This window comes from Trachinotus anak, unplaced genomic scaffold, assembly GCF_046630095.1.
Source record: "Trachinotus anak isolate AG129_WGS33_773 ecotype Australia unplaced genomic scaffold, CSIRO_AGI_Tana_v1 ptg000014l, whole genome shotgun sequence".
Taxonomy (NCBI): Eukaryota; Metazoa; Chordata; class Actinopteri; order Carangiformes; family Carangidae; genus Trachinotus; species Trachinotus anak.
The window spans coordinates 5,876,055-5,894,653 of NW_027273865.1; the positions used below are offsets into that span (position 1 = coordinate 5,876,055).

The 18,599-nt window shown below is 41.2% G+C and overlaps 2 protein-coding genes across 12 annotated transcripts in view; one reads left to right on the forward strand and one right to left on the reverse strand.

Annotated features, from left to right (window-relative positions):
* The window catches only part of LOC139631630 (tyrosine-protein kinase receptor UFO), a 31,336-nt gene extending 20,971 nt beyond the window's left edge, over nt 1-10,365 (forward strand). The window contains exons 12-21 of the mRNA XM_071495956.1: nt 163-292; nt 568-659; nt 2,774-2,869; nt 3,251-3,328; nt 3,815-3,907; nt 4,381-4,502; nt 5,093-5,202; nt 5,652-5,811; nt 6,789-6,925; nt 7,462-10,365. Of these exons, the coding sequence (XP_071352057.1) occupies nt 163-292; nt 568-659; nt 2,774-2,869; nt 3,251-3,328; nt 3,815-3,907; nt 4,381-4,502; nt 5,093-5,202; nt 5,652-5,811; nt 6,789-6,925; nt 7,462-7,921 (1,478 nt within the window). The 3' untranslated portion in view covers nt 7,922-10,365. The remainder of the gene's footprint in view (nt 1-162; nt 293-567; nt 660-2,773; nt 2,870-3,250; nt 3,329-3,814; nt 3,908-4,380; nt 4,503-5,092; nt 5,203-5,651; nt 5,812-6,788; nt 6,926-7,461) is intronic.
* A 53-nt stretch (nt 10,366-10,418) lies between these two features.
* Nucleotides 10,419-16,639, reverse strand: LOC139631631 (galectin-4-like). Of its 11 annotated transcripts, none has more exons than XM_071495959.1 (15): nt 16,529-16,639; nt 15,209-15,297; nt 14,425-14,629; nt 13,945-14,058; nt 13,770-13,811; nt 13,240-13,281; nt 13,119-13,139; nt 12,954-13,001; nt 12,837-12,863; nt 12,693-12,728; nt 12,504-12,530; nt 11,761-11,790; nt 11,108-11,196; nt 10,843-11,008; nt 10,419-10,730 (listed from the first exon to the last, which is right to left on the reverse strand). In XM_071495959.1, exons 1-15 carry the CDS (start codon nt 16,571-16,573, stop codon nt 10,584-10,586), a joined length of 1,128 nt encoding a protein of 375 aa, XP_071352060.1. In that variant the 5' UTR covers nt 16,574-16,639; the 3' UTR covers nt 10,419-10,583. The 11 variants fall into 11 exon arrangements, with proteins under 11 accessions (XP_071352060.1, XP_071352058.1, XP_071352059.1 ...); XM_071495957.1 differs by having other exon boundaries at nt 13,119-13,145; nt 13,234-13,281; XM_071495958.1 differs by having other exon boundaries at nt 13,119-13,145; nt 13,234-13,268; nt 13,769-13,811.
* Nucleotides 16,640-18,599: the final 1,960 nt, after the last annotated feature.

Genomic DNA, 18,599 nt, shown 5'->3' on the forward strand with positions numbered 1-18,599 from the left:
CACACAGCATCTAGAATAGATCCTGAAGTGACAACATACATCAATAGATAATAGAACCTTAAACTGAATCACTTTAAGGGCTCCATTATGCTGAATGCTCAATTCACCTTAGACTTAAATTACTAAACTCTCAACTGTCTCTGTCCACACCCCTTCCCTCAGGTCCCTCGAAGCCCCCGGCCTTTTCCTGGCACTGGTGGTATGTGGTGATGGCCATTGCCGGTGCCGTGTCCATAGCTGTGCTCATGGCTGTTTACGTGGCCAAGCTGCGGCGCAAGGAGACGCGCTTTGGGTGCGTAGGCTGTTAGTGCTCCTCGAGGGTAGAAGGGAGGGACTCGGTAGCTGTGCCAAACCAAAAAGTTTTTTTTTTTTCTCTCTTTCTTGGCCTGGTTGAGTCACTTGTGCATGCATTCTGAAGCATTTGGACAGAGTAGAAGACATCTGTTTTTAAAAAACACCAGTCATTCTGGTGAATTATGGAGCAATGCCACACATTCAGCTGTGTTCACGTATCTACTGCACTGACCTCATTTTGTTTTGCTCTGTGATGTGTGTATGCATATACAGAGAGGCGTTTGAACCCATGATGGAGAGCGGGGAGCTGGTGGTCAGGTACCGTGCCCGCCGCACCTACAGCCGCAGGACTACAGAAGCAACATGTGAGTTCCTCTCTCTGCCCCAGCATGCTCCTCAGAAAGATGACACTGTACATTTGCACCTGCCTTTACGCTGCATCTATAGCAGCAAGAGATACTGCAAATAGCATGCCCAAGCCTGCCTCTGTCCTCAGGATAGATAACAATACCAAAAAGTAGCATAATAGCATCTTCTCTCATGCCCTGGGACTGGGTCCAAAACAAAAAGAAAAGAAATCCTCTCATTGGGTGTCATGACAGCCATTCTGCACCATTTCAAGACAGGAATCACATCCCCGGTTTGTTTGGTTGATAAAAGGCAGGACATCGAACAAGGAAGGGTTAATTCAGTTCCCACAGCTGTGAAAACAGCTCAGGAGAGTTCAGTCAGCTGACATAGCCCACAACAACACTGTGACCCTTATACTATATAATGCAATCTTTTTATAATCATATTTGATTAGATGTGCAGTAAATCCATCCATGAAGTCATCCCCCGTGCAATCAAGCGTAAACAGCAGAATGAAGCTTACTTCATTTCAGGCACTTTGCTGAAGAAGCAAAGGAAGGAGGGGAAAGGAGGGCGAAACTTCAAAATAACAGCGTATTGGAGAAGTGGAAGATGTAGGAAAGGGGATTCAGTTACATCAGGAAATGAGTGACTTGATGTAGCTCTGCAATGACTTAAGAGTTCAAGCTTAAGCAGCCTGTAACAACAGATGAGGTGTCACACAACTGCTCTTACTGGAGTGAGGAGGTCATTTCACCTTTGGGGAGTAAAGCAGGTTTTTCAAGTCTCATCCAGGTGGAGTGACAATGACGTACTGGTGGAACACAGAGCAGTGATAGGTATGCTATCAATAGCAGCCCCTGTGAGTGCTTGTGATTACAGACAGAGATACGTACCTGTAAACACAGCGTACAGACTCACATTTCTCACAGCTGTCTCACATTCAAACCCTTACATTGTCCCTGGCGTACGCACAATATTTGTATAGACCTTATATACAAGTCTCAGCTTGCACAGCCACAAAGGGGCCAGGGGAAAACTGCAGAGGAAAAAAAGCCCAAAAAATGGATTCATTGAGTAAAATGAGAGGAGCCAAGAGAAAGAGATGTGGAGATAATGCACTCTGAGTGAATGGTGGAAAGCATTCTGGGAATAAAGGAAGGGGTCAGACTGGAGGGATTTGCTGATCGCTGGTGTTGGCTAGTAATTTTGGCCAGTTCTCAGGACAACGTCAAACCCTGGGGCTGCGGTTATTGCATGCATCGGCTAATGGCTGGTCACAGCAACATGTGTTGGAACATGCCTGTGGACTGAGCACATTGTTGTCTGTCGGAGACAGCAGATTGATAGTGTAGCAGCAGCTGGAGGGGGATCTCTGAGCATGTTGTAACCTTGTCATATCCTGGCCCAGATGTGAAAGCGGAGCTAAAGTCTGCGGCACAGTCGCCTCGCAGTGACAGCCAGCTGGTCTGAGGGGACTCAGCAATGTTAAAACCAGCTTAAATCATCTGACCTCATCTTCTCACCCTAACCTGACCCCTGCAGGGTCACATGGTCGTGTGTCCCGCACCTGAAGAAATGGTCTGAGAGGACAGGGAGGCTCCACATCAGATACTGTCTGCAGACTGGAATGCAATTTATTCTAGTTATCCTTTTGTTTTAAATAACTATTCTTTTTGTAGAGTTTTTGATTCTTATTCTGCACTGCTAATTTTTTTTAAATTGTAAATGCCATGTTTTAAGATATTATGATAGACACGGGAAACAATGGTTTGGAGTATTTTAGAAACAGTGTTTTGTGTATAAAAAGATCTCAAATGTTACATGAATACAACTTTTAATAATGTAGTGCTAGGACCACTTAGAATTGATTCCTTTTGGATTAATGAAGAGATTTTATGCACTTATTTGTGAGTTTTACACGTAGACAGGATTGTTTTAGTTCAGTTAAGTCTGGCAGCGTTTATTAACACTTTGTCTTTGGCTTAGTGTTTTGCATTGTGGTTTCGAAAAAGCAAGGGAGGCTGCTCTATACAATCTGGCTGTTTTTCTCCCTTTTCTGTGCTGCTTATTAAAAAGCTTTGAGCTCCAAACACCATTAAAATGCCTCATTTTTTCTCCTCCTCAGTGAACAGCCTGGGCATAAGCGACGAGCTGAAGCAGAAGCTCCAAGACGTGATGGTGGACAGACATAAACTGACCCTGGGAAAAACCCTGGGAGAAGGTACTGCTCTGTTTTGTTTCGTGAAAGCCTCAATTCCAGGACAGCCTGGTGTTAATAGATACAGTATTGGTACAGGGAGTGCCTGACAAACAACAGGGTGAAAAGGGCATTCGCAAACACTTTGATTTCAGGGTTGGTGCACAGTACAAAGACAGGACTTATCTTCCATAGCACCTCTGCCGACCACTTATCTCCAGTCATTTCCGTTGACACTAATACATTTTGACCCTGAGTATAGTGTATCAGTTCGCAATGTGATATCCTGACAGCCCTGTTCACTGCACACTCAGAAAAGTAACCACACTCCACTGCTGAATAAGACTTTTAATGTTGCATGCATCTGAACTGGGCGTTTGTTTGTGTTTTAATTTCTTTCTTCAGGGGAGTTTGGCTCGGTGATGGAGGGGCTGCTGACTCAGGAGGAGTCTGTTCTCAAAGTTGCTGTCAAGACTATGAAGAGTGAGTAGACAGTAAAAGTACTCAGCAATCACCACAATGAATCCCTTCATGTTGGGAACACAGGCCATTTGACAGACAGTCCCCCTGGGTCAAAAATTTGTGTTGGGGGCAAAAATCTCAGTTTTTGATCAGAAAATGGACAAAGACACAACTTGTAAAAAATATTGGCAGAAGAAAATGTTGACCCCACAGAGACTGCAGTGCCAAAGTAAAGACAATTGTATAAAAGCTCCAAAGCTGGAGGGAAAAGATGGGGAAAACAGCACCACCCTCTTCATTCAGATTCCTCCACAGTTTCAAACTGTGGCGAAGACGTTAAAACAAACTTGGTGGTAGAAACTGCCACCATGTATGAATTCATAGTTTCATAAATCCAGGAGCCAAAACATCTTCTTACCCTGTAAACCTGGCAGAGTCAGCGCTATGTGTTTCCCACTTAGCTACACAAAACCACTTTGTCTCACCTCTGTCCCGTCTCCTCTCCAGTTGCCATCTGTACCCGCTCAGAGATGGAAGATTTTCTCCGTGAGGCTGCCTGCATGAAGGAGTTTGACCACCCCAATGTAATGAGGCTTCTAGGTGAGTCAGGATTTACACTGCTTGGCACATGAGGGGTCGACTGGTTCAACTTATAAAAAGATATGTTTCTCACTTGGGTGTCTTTGCCCAAGTTTAGAGATTTATTAAGATTTAACAGCACTATCCAAGTATCTCAGGATAGCACTCAAAGCAGTTTTCAGTGGAACTACTTTCTACCAAAGAAACAGTTCCTGCATTGTCTGTTGATTATTGAGCACAATAAGATTAGATGTTTTTGAAGTGGAGGTAGAAGTCTTCAAAACTAATATCTCAAATCAAATGAACCATTTATATTTTTATGGCTAAAATCCACTAATAGTAAGTGAAAAAACATGTTTTATAATGTGGGGGACCTGCCACTTTAAAATACCTTCTGCTGGCTAATTCATCACTGAGCTGATTGGAGATAATGATGTTCAGTGCATTTCTGAGTGCATGCACGTGTATAATACTGAGCCGACATGTTTTTACAGGTGTGTGTCTGCAGACTGTGGAGAGTGAAGGTTACCCCTCCCCTGTGGTCATCCTGCCCTATATGAAACATGGGGATCTGCACAGCTATCTGCTGTACTCCAGGCTGGGAGACTGTCCGGTGGTTAGTCTGATTACACACAATGAAAGCAGGCACACACACACATGCGCCCACACGCATATACATCCATGCACTCCCACACAATTTAACGGCTTAATGGGTTCAGGGTTTATAAGTTCACATGAGTGTCTGTCAGCAAAATGGGATCCAAAGTTCAGCATAGATGCAAAGAAACGGAGTCTCCACCCAGACTGTACTGGCAGCATGTACGTTCTGAGATCATGAAAACACAAGATAAGAGTCTATCATTGCTCTCTGCAGTTTTATTTATTAATGGATGAAGTGTTTTTTGGATTCGATAACTGTAATACGCAATAAGTCCCTGAAGAGAATCATGAACCTAATCAAAACAAGATTTCCACAGAATGTTGAAACATCCATGAGTTCGGCAAACATTCAGAAAACAGTGGTGCTGAACCCTTTTCTCCCCGGGGGAGGAGGTTGTCAGTATCTGGAGCAGGGAGCATTCAGTTCACACTGATTGCAAGTCCTCAGAGAGACAAGCTCTGCTGCCCTCTACTGTGCCGAAAATAAACATCAGCTGTGGTGGATGTGCGAGTAAAACCAGTTTTCCCCTCTGTGATGTCCTGCAGTACCTCCCGTCTCAAATGCTGGTGAAGTTCATGACTGACATTGCCAGAGGGATGGAGTACCTCAGCAGCAAGAACTTCATCCACAGAGACCTCGCTGCTCGCAACTGCATGTAAGCACAGTCTCTGCTTCTGTTTTTCACTCTCTCAGTTCCTGTATGTGTCCTCATGTGGTCTTTCTCTTTCCTTTTTTACCCTGCGGGCATTGCTGAAGAAAATCTTTAAAAAGAATTTAAGAGTAGACTAAGAGACGGTGCTCAAAGCAGCATTCAGGAGAGGGGAAGCGAAATGAATAAAAGGCTAATGTGATGCAGGCAAATAGAGAAACTAACACACGCTGCATCATATTCTACAAGATTATGTTTGTTTTGTTTTGTTTGTAAAATCTTAATCTGTAATGTAGCTGTAGCTGTCAAATGAATGTAATAGAATAGAAATATAAAGTATCATAATAACAAAATACCTAAGTTTCATAAAAGGACCTCAGGATTGAACTTATCTGCAGCACTTGAGTAAAAGTATTTCTCACACAGCGCGGAAACACTGTGTCTCTGTCCCTCAGGCTCAATGAGAACATGAACGTATGTGTGGCCGACTTCGGCCTCTCCAAGAAGATCTACAACGGAGACTACTACAGGCAGGGGCGGATCTCAAAGATGCCCGTCAAATGGATCGCCATCGAAAGCTTGGCTGACCGCGTCTACACCACAAAGAGTGATGTGGTGAGTTTACCTGCTGTGTCTCTGTGTTTTGTGTGTGCTTGTGTTAATTCCAGTGTGGCGCACAAATCCGTTCAGCTTTGTGTGGACCCCCCTCCTATTTGGGAACAAAACAGTGGTCCGCAGAAGGGTGAGACTGTATTTTAAGGTTAAGACTTAGAATGACACTATGGGCAAAGAGATACACCTCCCAAAATCTGTCTTTTAGATGTCAAAACAGAATCAGAAACTTCTTACAGCACGCCTGCCATGTGATCCACTTCTCTACTGACTGACTGATAATGTAGACTGACAGTGGAGAAGGAAACAATGCGGCAGGAATGTTTTATTAATATTTTTTTTAAATATTTTTACAGCTGTCAAAACAGGTATTTATCGGAATAGTTCTCTGCCAAGGAAGTATTGTAAAAACCTTTTGCAGCCACCTGTGGATAAGCAATAATGGATTATGGGTTACTATTTCTTTAAGGTTACAGTAATGTGAAAGGGAAGGGAGGGTCCAGAGGACAGCAGAAGAATTTTCGTCTAATTTTTGTTTTACTCAGTTTTCTGTCCTCTGTCTTTCTGATGAATAGACCCATCAACATAGAGTTTAAATGTCTTCCATTAAAGTAGCAAATACAGTTTGTCATTACCAATATCTGTGACAGACATTAACAGTAACTGTAGCTGTAGCTGGTAACATCGCTGCCTGTACTGGATGTTTTTAGGGGCCCTAGTCGTACAGTGTAGGCATTAAAATGATGTGTATCTTTAGTAACTTGTGCATGAAGCTGGATGTCCGGAAAGTCTGGACAAACATGTCTGTGTTCCTTTCACAGCCAGTGTTTGACCAGAGCAGATTCATGTTTGAGCAGCAAGGTGTGTGAGACCTAAAGGAATTCACAACTTAACCCTGTAACCCTTCCCCTCTCTCTCTCTCTCTCTCTCTCTCTCTCTCTCTCTCTCTCTCTCTCTCTCTCTCTCTCTCTCTCTCTCAGTGGTCATTTGGAGTCACCATGTGGGAGATCGCCACGCGGGGCCAGACTCCGTACCCTGGGGTCGAAAACAGTGAGATTTATGATTACTTGAGGCAGGGAAACCGTCTCAAACAGCCTCCAGACTGTCTGGACAGCATGTGAGTGTCGGCTCCTTCACTGCACATTCCTCACAAAGCACCCTAAGCTGATGATGAAGTGCCTTTGAAATCATTTCCGTCCTGATTACAAATGCACTTTTTTCCCACAAAGCAATCAAGGCTAGAAGATAAAAACAGTTCCAGTCTATCAGCTTCTCAAGAGGAGCAGCTGATGCTTTGAATTCCTTCCATGTTTCTAAAAGATCCTTCGATAAACACACTATTACTGATATTACTGAAACATTTTGTTCCAAGATTTACAGTAAATATTCCCAATTTGGAAATCTGGCATTTCTTTCTTACATTCTTTATTACATTGTGAAATGTATTTCAAAGCATTTTAAAAAGCAGCTTCTCACTTGGTCTGCTATATCTGATCTGGCTCTATAGGCCCAGAACGTCTTAATAACGTCTGTCCTATGTGATTCCAGAGAAAGGAGTATGTAGGCCTGTAAATACGTACAAAATGAGACCTGTAGAATGAATGTGCGTTAACAACATTAAATATACAATGAACATTTCTTTGTCCTCTCCAGCTACTCCCTGATGTTCTCCTGCTGGCTGCTGAGCCCGAAGGATCGTCCATCTTTCGAGTCCCTGTGCTGCGAGCTGGAAAAAGCCCTTGAGGACCTGCCAGACCCCCAGGACCCAGACGAGATCCTGTACGTCAACATGGACGAGTCCTCCATGGAGCTCGGGGCCGTCGGTGGTCGTGACCCCATTGGGGGGCCATCCCCTCTCTGCCTGAAGGGCCTGGACTCTGTGACCACAGTGGAAGTCCATCACCCCAACCGCTACGTCCTGTGTCCCCAACACGAAACTAACCGAGCCCTCTCTGAGTCCCTGGAGAGCCTGGACATGCCGGTGTCATCCTCCACAGCCACGTTGCCTCTACAACCGTCCTGCCACTCCACTCCCAACCCCACCCCAGCTCCAACGCCAACTGTGGAGCTTCTGGAGGACAGGGAAGGGTCCAGGAAAATGCCCTGGCAGTGATAGCTTCACTCTAAAAAAAATGACATGACTAGTCACTGCCATCGTGTGCCATCCTTTCACTCCAGTCCAAGAACAAGATCCAGCCTCTTGCTACTGACTCTAAGAAACCTTATGTGCCCCCACAGACATGTTTTGCACAAATACACTTGTACACACACACAGCCAAAGGCATTCCAAGGAAGTGAAGGACTGGGATTTTTTCCTTTGGTAACTCCCCTCTCTTCTAAAGTGAGCACAATTCCAAGTGAGTGTAAACATATAAGTGTGATCGCCGTAGTAGGAGGACCACTGTTACCAACAGTAAGCAGTGGGCAAACTAGTTTAGAGCACATGTTGTTGCCCGCACACACTGCAGCACAATCAGAGAAATTCATTTCCACACAATATAGCAATAAAATACCAGATCTGCATAACTACCTGTACACAGCCGAGTGATCTCATCCACGCGATTAAGCTACAAAATCAAGCGTCTCCGTGAAAACCAGCTCAGACACTGCCAGACTGAACCTACAACCAGACAAACTCAGGAGCTTCAACTTTCCAGTGAGCAAGCGCTAACATGGAGGACTCGCACCACCCGGGAAAAGTGTTCCTCTGAGGGAGAAACCTCACCCATTCCTGCCTCTGTGGGCAAAAATAACCCGAGGGTTGGTGGGGAAGAAAAGGGAGCAGCAGAGTCTCTTTCTTTTTGCTGAAGACAGCTGCCTGCTGTTAGGTTATACTGAAGGACAGACAAAACATTTTTAGGTTCAAATCATTGTTTGCTAACGTTGTGGGGCGAAACTCTTTTCGACGGGAGTCACAGCTTCACGTGTCATAGCTTCAAGTTCACATCACCTGAAGACTTTTACCCAACAGAAAACATGATGAAATATGAATTTTAGAAAGAAAAAGAAAAAGAAAATGAAATTCCTCCTCTGAGACTTGTATGTGAAGCTGTTTTGATCGAGGAACCTCCATCCTATATGTCAAAAAACCTACAGTAGTTTGTATAACAGCCTAATGTAGCGCTCTAACAAACCCCTGCGTCTTCTTCACAGGGTTTTACTGCTAGTTGTGGATTCAGCATCGCGAGCCGTTTCTAGTTCACACTCTATCCTCCCTGACAAGGCCTGATTCTACTAGTCTATACATCTTTGTCGTAACTCAGGAACCTGAGACTTTGCTCGACAGAGACAGGCGTACAAGTCAAATCAAAAGGGTACAGATGTTAAAAGGAAGGCAGGCGGACTGAGGGTAGGTACGGATGTGATGGAGTTACCCAAGGCAAATGGCAGGGTAAGCTCCTCACCTTTGCTTTTTTTGGCGCAAGCACAGTGTTATTACACGTTTTGTAATTTGTTTTGATGCTGATCTTTGTTTTTCTACAACTTTGCACTAATGTTTTTATATCAGTGTATGTTTATAATTTGTATATCTTTAAGCTTTTTTTTTTTTTTTTTTTTAATTTTAATTACTTTTTGTATATTCAGTCATTCTGTAGACACTTCTCATCAAATCTCTTCACATATAACTACTTGCATGTTCATAAAGGCAGAGAACAAGGCCTGTGAAAGCATTACCGTGCTGAACTCCATTCGAAGGAGTTGTTTTCTGTAAGAGAGCACAGACTGGGAGACATGACTAACCTCGTTGTCTGACATCATCGTGCCACCTCTTTTATTCGGGGGTATTTTGGTTTCTTGAGGTTTAGCGCTGTAAATAGAAGCCTGTTACCAGCAAGAGTTGAGGAAGAGGAAGAGACAGAAAGCAGCAGCTGAGAACTGAACTGAAGTGAAGATCATCCGCACCTCTGCTTTGAGGACGTTCAGCTGCAACTTGGCGTCATGCATGCACTTATTTTTATATGCTTTAGTTCATTACTCTGTCAGTGGAACAGACTCAACCATGTTCCAACACACGTTTTGGGAGAACTGTTTGTTTAAATGAGGCGCCGTGTTTCTCATTTGTATACATCAAAGGTACTTATATATGGGACAGTGTACAGTGGTATGTTATATCTGTAGCATTACTGAATTTCTTGTACATTTCTTGCAATACCTTTGGTACTGTATACTGAGCGAGCAATAGTCCTACATAGTTTGTGAACCACAGAAGGTAGTGCCGAGACTGAGGCACTGGTCTGATTAGGTCTGTATGAATAATCACCAGTTTTAATGCAGGTACACCTACTGTTTTATACCAACCAGGGTCTTTAAAATGGTCTGTGAACAAAAAGAAAAACTCCTTCTTCTTGATCACACTCACAACTTTACCAAGTGCCTTCAGAGAGCCAGTATTTTGCATTACAGTAGATGTGTGTGTGGATTGTGACTCTCCTGGTGTGTCGAACTGGGAGAAGACTGTAATTGCCTTTATACTGTCACTGTCATGATTTGTATACAGTTTTTATACAGTACATACAGTATTTTGTATAAGAAATAAATGTGTCCATGTATGAATGAGCTCTCTTCCTGAGCTTTTATGTTGTCTGTATCAAACTCATTCACATCAGATGTGTTAGTGACATGTTTATTAATTCAGTTAACCAGATATGAACAGTACAGCAGGTGAGGAAGTGACTTTTCGTCTTATTAAGATGGATGGTCGTACAGCAGGAATATTAAGATGTGGAGATGAACAGCACAGTGGCCGACATATCCATGTCCATACGTGTGTGGTCTCAGAAGTGGATGTAGGAGATCTGCACGTCACCTTCGATCTCCAGCATGTCAATCTCATTGAAGGACTGCAGGCGGTGGAAGAAGTCAAACAAGTGCTGCCCATTCACAAACACCTTAAACCTCTGGTTCCCACAGCGAATCGACATCTGAGGAACACGGAGAGAAAAATCAGCACACCCACAGCCCGTCAAAATCATGTAGAGCACAACTAAATCACATAGGACTAAATATACAGAATGAACAATAGACACTACTTACATCAAAGTACTGTCCCTCCATGAAGGGGTTCAAGCTCAGCTCTCTGTCCTCCGTGCCCCAGTTACCTCCAATCATGCTGTTTCTCACCACGATCCCCTCCCTCACCCTGGGGTTCATGTGGAAAGGGATGTCCCGAGATCTGCTCACCACGAAGTTGATGCTAATTCTGCATCACACAGACCCAGGACTAGAGTTAGTACCTGTTAGCACTCACATACTACACTGTAGTGATGTATTTACTGTCTGCACGCTCTCGAACACACACCTGTCTGCTCCATAGGGCACCATGCCTCTGATGATGATGGTCCTCTTAGGGAACATCCCTCCTGGGATCATGTTGGAGTAGGGCACAGGCTTAAAACACACAGCAAACAAAACAAAAAATTAAAAGACAGGTAACATGATGATATTAAAACTCTACAACATCATGAGGCAGAAGTGTTTATTACACACAGAAAACAAACTGGACAAACGACTTTGATAATCATGAGGGCGGACAGGAGACTCCTGGGACCACTATGATGTGCAAGGAAGGGGCTGCATGTGACAGAGAATTTATCAGTAACCTTGCTGGCTAGGCCACTGGAGGCCAGTGACCTCTGAAGGTCAATTATCATCATCATTAATGTTAGCTCTTCTCTTGCTGTTAGTATTGTATCATGTTTGAATAGATGTTAATTTGACTCATTTAATGTGTTGTTGTGTCTCTTTGTGACCACTGGTTGGCAGTAGACACACAGTCATGTCAACAGTCAGGTCCACCCAAAGTAGATACAGTATGATAAATAAATACAAACCAAACAATTGAAAAAGAAGCAGACCATGGGAATAATGATGTTATGCTCAAAGTGACAGACCAGGCCTCTCACTGATGTGTGTGCGTGTGATGCATATGAGTGTGAAACAAACTTTACTTACAGGGTTGTACACTGGCTGCCCACCCATACCCTGCAATCAGATCAACAGATACAGGAACTAAGTGGAATTAAGTGGAATAAATAAATCCAATAAAGTGCAATAAATCCACCTTTTTTAAAGAAAATAAAGGTTAAACTGTTCAGTTTGTTTGACAGTTGTTGATTCATCTGTGATAACATTAGAGGACACCGTTTGTGGTCCTGTTAAATCTGCATTATACAGAAGTGTTTATTTAGCCGACCCTCATTTATATTAATGACTGGACAAAATGAGAACACCTGTAATACAATTTTCAACAGCAACAGAAAACTGCAGCCTCACATGACCGTAACGTTGAATCAGCACCTCAAACAGTTTTAACAAACTGAACATAACCTTCATGAATGTAAGATTTATTGCAGGACTTCTATTAGACTGCATTAGTTTTAGTCAGGTGTACCTAATAAACTGCCAAATACACAGAAGCAAGGTGACTAGTCTTACAAGTTGTATGTTAAATCTTATTTGCATTTCTGCACAAATATGTATACATAAGAAAAGCGAAAACTATTTAATAAAAAAATCTGCATTTCTATAGGTTGCGGATACACGTCCTATGATTTAGTAAAAGTCAGTAAAACAACTAATACTTGAAGAGTAGTGAAATGGAATGAAATGGATACCAATTCCACAAAATTACCAAAAGTAAGAATATATATTATATGAATAAAGTACATGTTAACTTTATTGTGCAATATTCTTACCGGCAGCTGTGATCCTGGGTATCCTCCCTGGCAGAAGAGAAAATAAAGCAGCTTTTACACACTTCACTAAACGCAGTCTACTGATGCAAACTGTTGTTTACACACGTTAGTTAGTTTAGTATAACACAATAAAATGTGAAAATAACATAAAAAGAAAATAGAATATGTCATAATATGATAGTTTCATACCCCCATACCACCTCCCATGCCTCCTGGATATCCACCCTGCATAAAAGCACATGATTCTGTTCTGTGATTTACTGTGTTTGTGACATGTTTATGGCAGATGAACAGGCTGATGAAGATTTAAGTATTGATTAAGTTTTTATTCACCCCCATGCCACCTCCTGGGTATCCTCCCTGTTGAAAAGTGGAGAGCATGTTAAATACTGTTCAATACTGTTTTTAGTTTAATTTTGACACTTAAAAAGGCCTCATAAGTATACTTACTCCCATTCCTCCACCCATGCCTCCACCCATGCCTCCTGGGTATCCTCCCTGGATTTCAGTAAGAAGAAGCAAGGGTTAGTGAAAATCTGTTCAGTATTTTACTATATATACATATATATATATGTATGTATATTCATAGATATTTTCCTAAGAACAATAACATACCCCCATGTCACATCCTGGATATCCTCCCTGTTGAGCAGTGAACATGTTAAATACTGTGCATTGTTGTGTTTAATTAATTTATTTTTTTATACTTTACTAGTGACCAGGCACTCACTCCCATTCCTCCTCCCATTCCTCCTCCCATTCCTCCACCCATTCCTCCCTAGAAGAACAAACAAAGTGTAAAACTGAACAGGCAACAAAAAACAGTTTAACATAAAGTGCGCAGAGAGAGTTGTGTTAAAGACACCAGTGGTTTAACACAGCAGCTTTGTTACTTACATACTCCCATATAAACAGGTATAAAGCTACAAGTGTTCTACTACTGGTGCTACTACTGTATTTTTGGTAACACATTATATTAGGCCTTGTAATAACAATGTCGAAATAGGGTACTGCTGTGTAATAACGTAGGAACTGTGAGGTAATACAGCAGTGATAACAGGACATTTCTTAGTAATAATCAGAATATTAAGGCAGATAAAAAACTTATCACTAAAGGTGTCATCTTTTATTCATTTTTTTATTTTTTTCACTGCTGGAGTTTTGTGTACTGAAAACTCTACTTAAACCAATTTAAATGCAACAAAGCAAGAGCAAGCGTTTTCTTTATTTTATATTTTTCTTTATAACATTTACTGCTTTACTCACTCCCATTCCTCCAGGATACCTATTCATTCCACCTCGAGCGCCCTGACACAGAAGCAGACAGCATTAGCAAGCAAATGATTGATTATTGAAAATTTGGTATAATTTCATCTGAATTTCTTTGCCCCAGCAAAGCCCAAAGCTCGACGCTGAAAGCTTCAGGGACTGGAGGTCTCACCCCTATGACATTAATCGTCTGGATGGAAACGTCTCCTGCAATCTGCATTGCACAAACCCTCTCCACAGGGACACGGTGTTCGAAGGTGTAGAAGTCATTCCCATTGACTTTGATCTGCAACAGGAAAATGTGCCACATCATATACATCCAGTAATAAATGTAAAAATAGTGTGTTGAAAAGGCTTTCACAACATGAGGAACTACACACAAAGCAGATATGAGGGTTTATTAATGCATTTGTCATCAACTGTTACCCCTCCTGTTGGCACCAGTAAGTGAAGGCTGGTGTATAAACAAATGATAAATGACAATATAGTAACACACATTTGTTTTGATATAAAATATGTCTTCATGGGAGAATTTATAATTGTTGACAAATGTTGCACATTAATAAACTGTCTATTAAATGTTTATGTAGTGGTTGTTTTTTCTAAAGTATGTGTGAACTTCTACACGCTAACTTCTGGTGTTTGGTCGAACCTGGTAGCCTTGTGACGTGACCATGATGACCATTTCAAAGGTCTGGCCCTTGCTGAAGGGCATACTGCGAATCTTCTCCTCTGACTCCCAGGATCCATTCTGACAAGTGTTGAAGACCACTTTGTCCCAGCCGTCAAACCGAGGGTTGAAGTGGAGGGCAATGTCGCTGGACTCAGACTCTCCACAAAGCAGGTTGATAAAGAATCTGCCAAAAGCAGCAGCAGAGAAACCTGAGACATTATATCACTGAGTCCTGAAGTGACTGTTCAGTTAGTTTAGTGTTAGAAACAAGAGGAAATGCAAACACTGCAGGTGGGGCAGAGTGCAGAAAAACCTGAGGATCCCTCCCCACAAAGGAGCTACAGGTGACATGACACAGTCAGGTATGTGCAGTGTTTACTCTGTCTGCTAATGGCCTGTAAAGGTACTTTTGACAAGTCAGATATTACTATTTTGAAAAGGGGAGGGACAAATGATAAAAGTGGAGTTTTACAAATCTGTATTGATATCCAACAAAGAAACCTGCTCCACCCAGACTGAGATTACACAAGCTGCTCCCTCAGTTTTAGTTAGAGATTAAAAAACTGTCACAGTGGATATAACACAGTCACCTACTTGGAAACTTGAAATACAGCATGGACTCATCACACCTCCAAGTATTTAACTCAAAATGAGACACTGAGTAAAGATTTTTTTTTTTCAAACTATTTTTTAAGATCAAAAATGAATTTTCTACTTGTTAAAGTACAACCTGATGTTTCAGATTTATGCTTTCTAAACCCACCTGGTAATGTCCTCAGGAATGGTCCCCTGGAGGTAGATGGACACTCCTTCCCTCAGGCCTCCATAGATGGGCCCCAGGTAGGGGATTCTCTGTACAGTGCAGAAAAACACTCAGCTTCATTGTAGAAAGGAAACAAGCCTGCAAGTCACATCTTCAAATATCAGTCACGTCATAAACAGTCATTCACCAAATGTGGTTCCCGTGTGGCAGTGCAGCGCTGGTTTGGTTTCACTGTTTATTGTCCTTGAATGCAGAGATGGAAAGTATTGTGTGTAAGTGTCACTTATACTTTAACTGAGTATTTAATACTACATTTTGTACTTCTGCTTTTCTACATGTATTTGACAAGTATAGTTACCAGTTATTTTTCAGATTAAGAACTCACCTGAAAAACATTTGATAAAATAAAATGCATTGTTACATATTAAACTAATAGTAAACTTGTGACAAACAGGCAGTGTGTAGTTGGCTTGTCATGTTTCAGATGTTTACTGTTATAATTTCCAACCTCTAAACTTCTCAGGTGGGTTTATTTAAATAACTGTTTGCACAACTGCACAACTGTTTGGTACAATATTTCACAATAAAGCAAAAAATAAATAATACAAATGTTTAGCAGAACTTTAGCCGCTGAACTAATATTTCAGGCATAGGGGACAGTTTTCTACAGAATAAGTCCTTGTCCTTTTCATACTTTTTCATACTTTTTTTCATATAGATTTAACTGATAATTAAATTTAAATGTCATATTTTTGGCTGTAATGGATTATTTTTAGCTTTAAGTAAAGGATCTGAGCTCTTCTTCCCTCACTGGTTGGATGTTATTATGTTATACTAACGAAAAGCTCTTTTCAGAACCTTTTCTTCAATGGTACATATCGTAATATACTGTCCTAACATCATGTTCAATCTCTTACAGGTGGAAAAAAATATGAGAAAAAAAACATTTTGCAATTTCCAACAAATAAATTCACTGTATCCCATAATGGCAGTGATACTATAAATAGCCACAGTAACACAACCAACCAGATTTTATTCAACCAATGACCCCACAATCAAGTCCAAAACCTTTAAATACACATAAAAAAATATCATGATATAGACTTAAGTTTACACTGTAGCCCAGTCTGTAATATAATATAGTTGAGAAACATTTCTTTTTTTGTCTGAACTATGTCACACTAACATATGCCATGCTAAAGGCTGGCTCCACTGCTTATTAAATACTAATCCACTTGTAATTAGTACAATACATAACCCGCCCAGGGAAACACACAGGCACAGTCGTTCCTTAAAACTTCAGCCAGTGCAGATACTCACAGGACCGTAGATTGGCTGATAGCCAGGAGGAGCAACGAAAGCCATGGCAGCGGTCAGTGAGGAGGACAGACAGATGGAAACAGGAGGGCTTTGTCAGAAAGTGATCTCTGCTGGAAGCCTGGTTTTATACAAGTGATGAGGGAGGGGCAGAGCAGGGTACCAAACCCAGGCCTGCATCACCATGTTGACTTTGGAGGCACAAGATGCACATTAACCTCTGACCCAGCAGAGGAGTGGCACAATACAAGAAAAGACAGAGAGTGTGTGTTAAAGTGAGTGTGTGGCACATGGAAGGAAAAAGCAATATAACTAAAAACTGTAGAGTATCACTTCTTACACAGCAGAGGAGGGAAGGGTTCAGATTCTTTACTCAAGTACAAAGCAGCAAATACTGCAAAATAAAAATACTCCGTTAAAAGTAAAAGTCCTGCAAGGAAACTGTCACTTCAGTGGCACCAGTGAGTGTTTCACTGTTTTAACATATGATTATTATTCCTGATGCATTTAAGTGTAAGAAGCATTTTACTGCTGTAGCTGGTCTGGTGCAGCTGATTTTAACATTTTTATATAATATAAGAGAATCTATAGCGGTATATTATATTTCATAAGGTCACATGTTGTATGTATGATCTGAATCTGTGAAGCAACCAGTTATTCAATTAGTCAAATAAATGTGGGGAAATAAAAGCCACAGTTTCCTCTGAGTTGTGGTGGAGCAGAATCTCAGATTTGTATATTACACTATATTTGAGTACATATATTTAATATGATGCACCACTGAGTCTGCATTATTTCTACAACATTATTATGGCTTTAAAAGTCTTAAATAGTAAATAAAACTGGCATAATACAACAAGAAAATCACAACTAAGTGAATATTTCTTCCTTTTTGGTGGTGGAAAAGACAACAAACTTCCCAGAATCAAAATCTGAGTAGGACATGTGACCTCTGTTCAGCACATAACAGTATTTATTTAAGTGTTATAGCCTTGAGATAAAAAGAAATGAGGGTGTGTGTGTGTGTGATTCATAAAATCTTCAGATCAGCCTGTCTACCAAAGGCAAACAGAAACACAAGAAACCCTTATCTACCACTCAGGTCGCAGTTCTACATACATAGGGGCAGTAGGTTTTTACAGCAAACGCTTCACAAAGTAAACATGCAAACTGGTCATATACACACACATTATCACACACAGACACACAATCTTTCAGGGAACAAAAGCTGTCATGGTGATACATGGGTGTTTCCAGAAAAGTCTAAAGCACAACAGTGATATTTTTGATATCTGATCTGAAATCTGCCATGAAACTCCGCCTGAGAGGGAACATTTAATTTCATAAACTATAAAGTAAACAGCAGGCATCTTAATAATGTCATTTCAAGAAGAGTGTCAGGATCAGTGCACAACCTGCAAAATATGAAGGCTGTAAAAGCCCAGTAATTAACTAAAGGTATTATAATGATCATTTTATTACAGGGATTATATGACAAAAGAAGGGAATTTTCTTGTATAAACAGGAAACTATTTAGAGTAAAATTATCATATAAAGTGCTTCATCTATTTAATACAATTTTCATACAGTATCAGCATTGCACATATTATTGTGTTAACATGTGTGCATACTGCTGCACATTTGTGGACATACTGAGGATCAGGTCAGTCAGAAAATAATGAAGATACGATCCTGAATACATGAACCAGAGAGCTGACAAATATCTTTCACAGATCTCATCATATAAACACAGTTAGTCAATTAAAATGTATTTAAATATATGTATTATGCGCAAAGTAAGGTTGTTGTCCATATAATTTGATTGCGACAACATTTACAATAATTTAGGGATGTATGCTTAAACACACACAAATACTTGCACATCTGTACTTGTGAGGACCCATAAGGTATCATCTGACCTGTAACATTAGCCTGAACCTATTTCTAACCTGAAAACTACGTCCCAGTTTTCAACAAGAGCCACTTGGATTGTCGGATATCGCACCATGAGCTCCATGACAAAAGATGTTCACAGTGCTGCTAGGTGAAAGATGTTTGGCACTCCTCCACATGG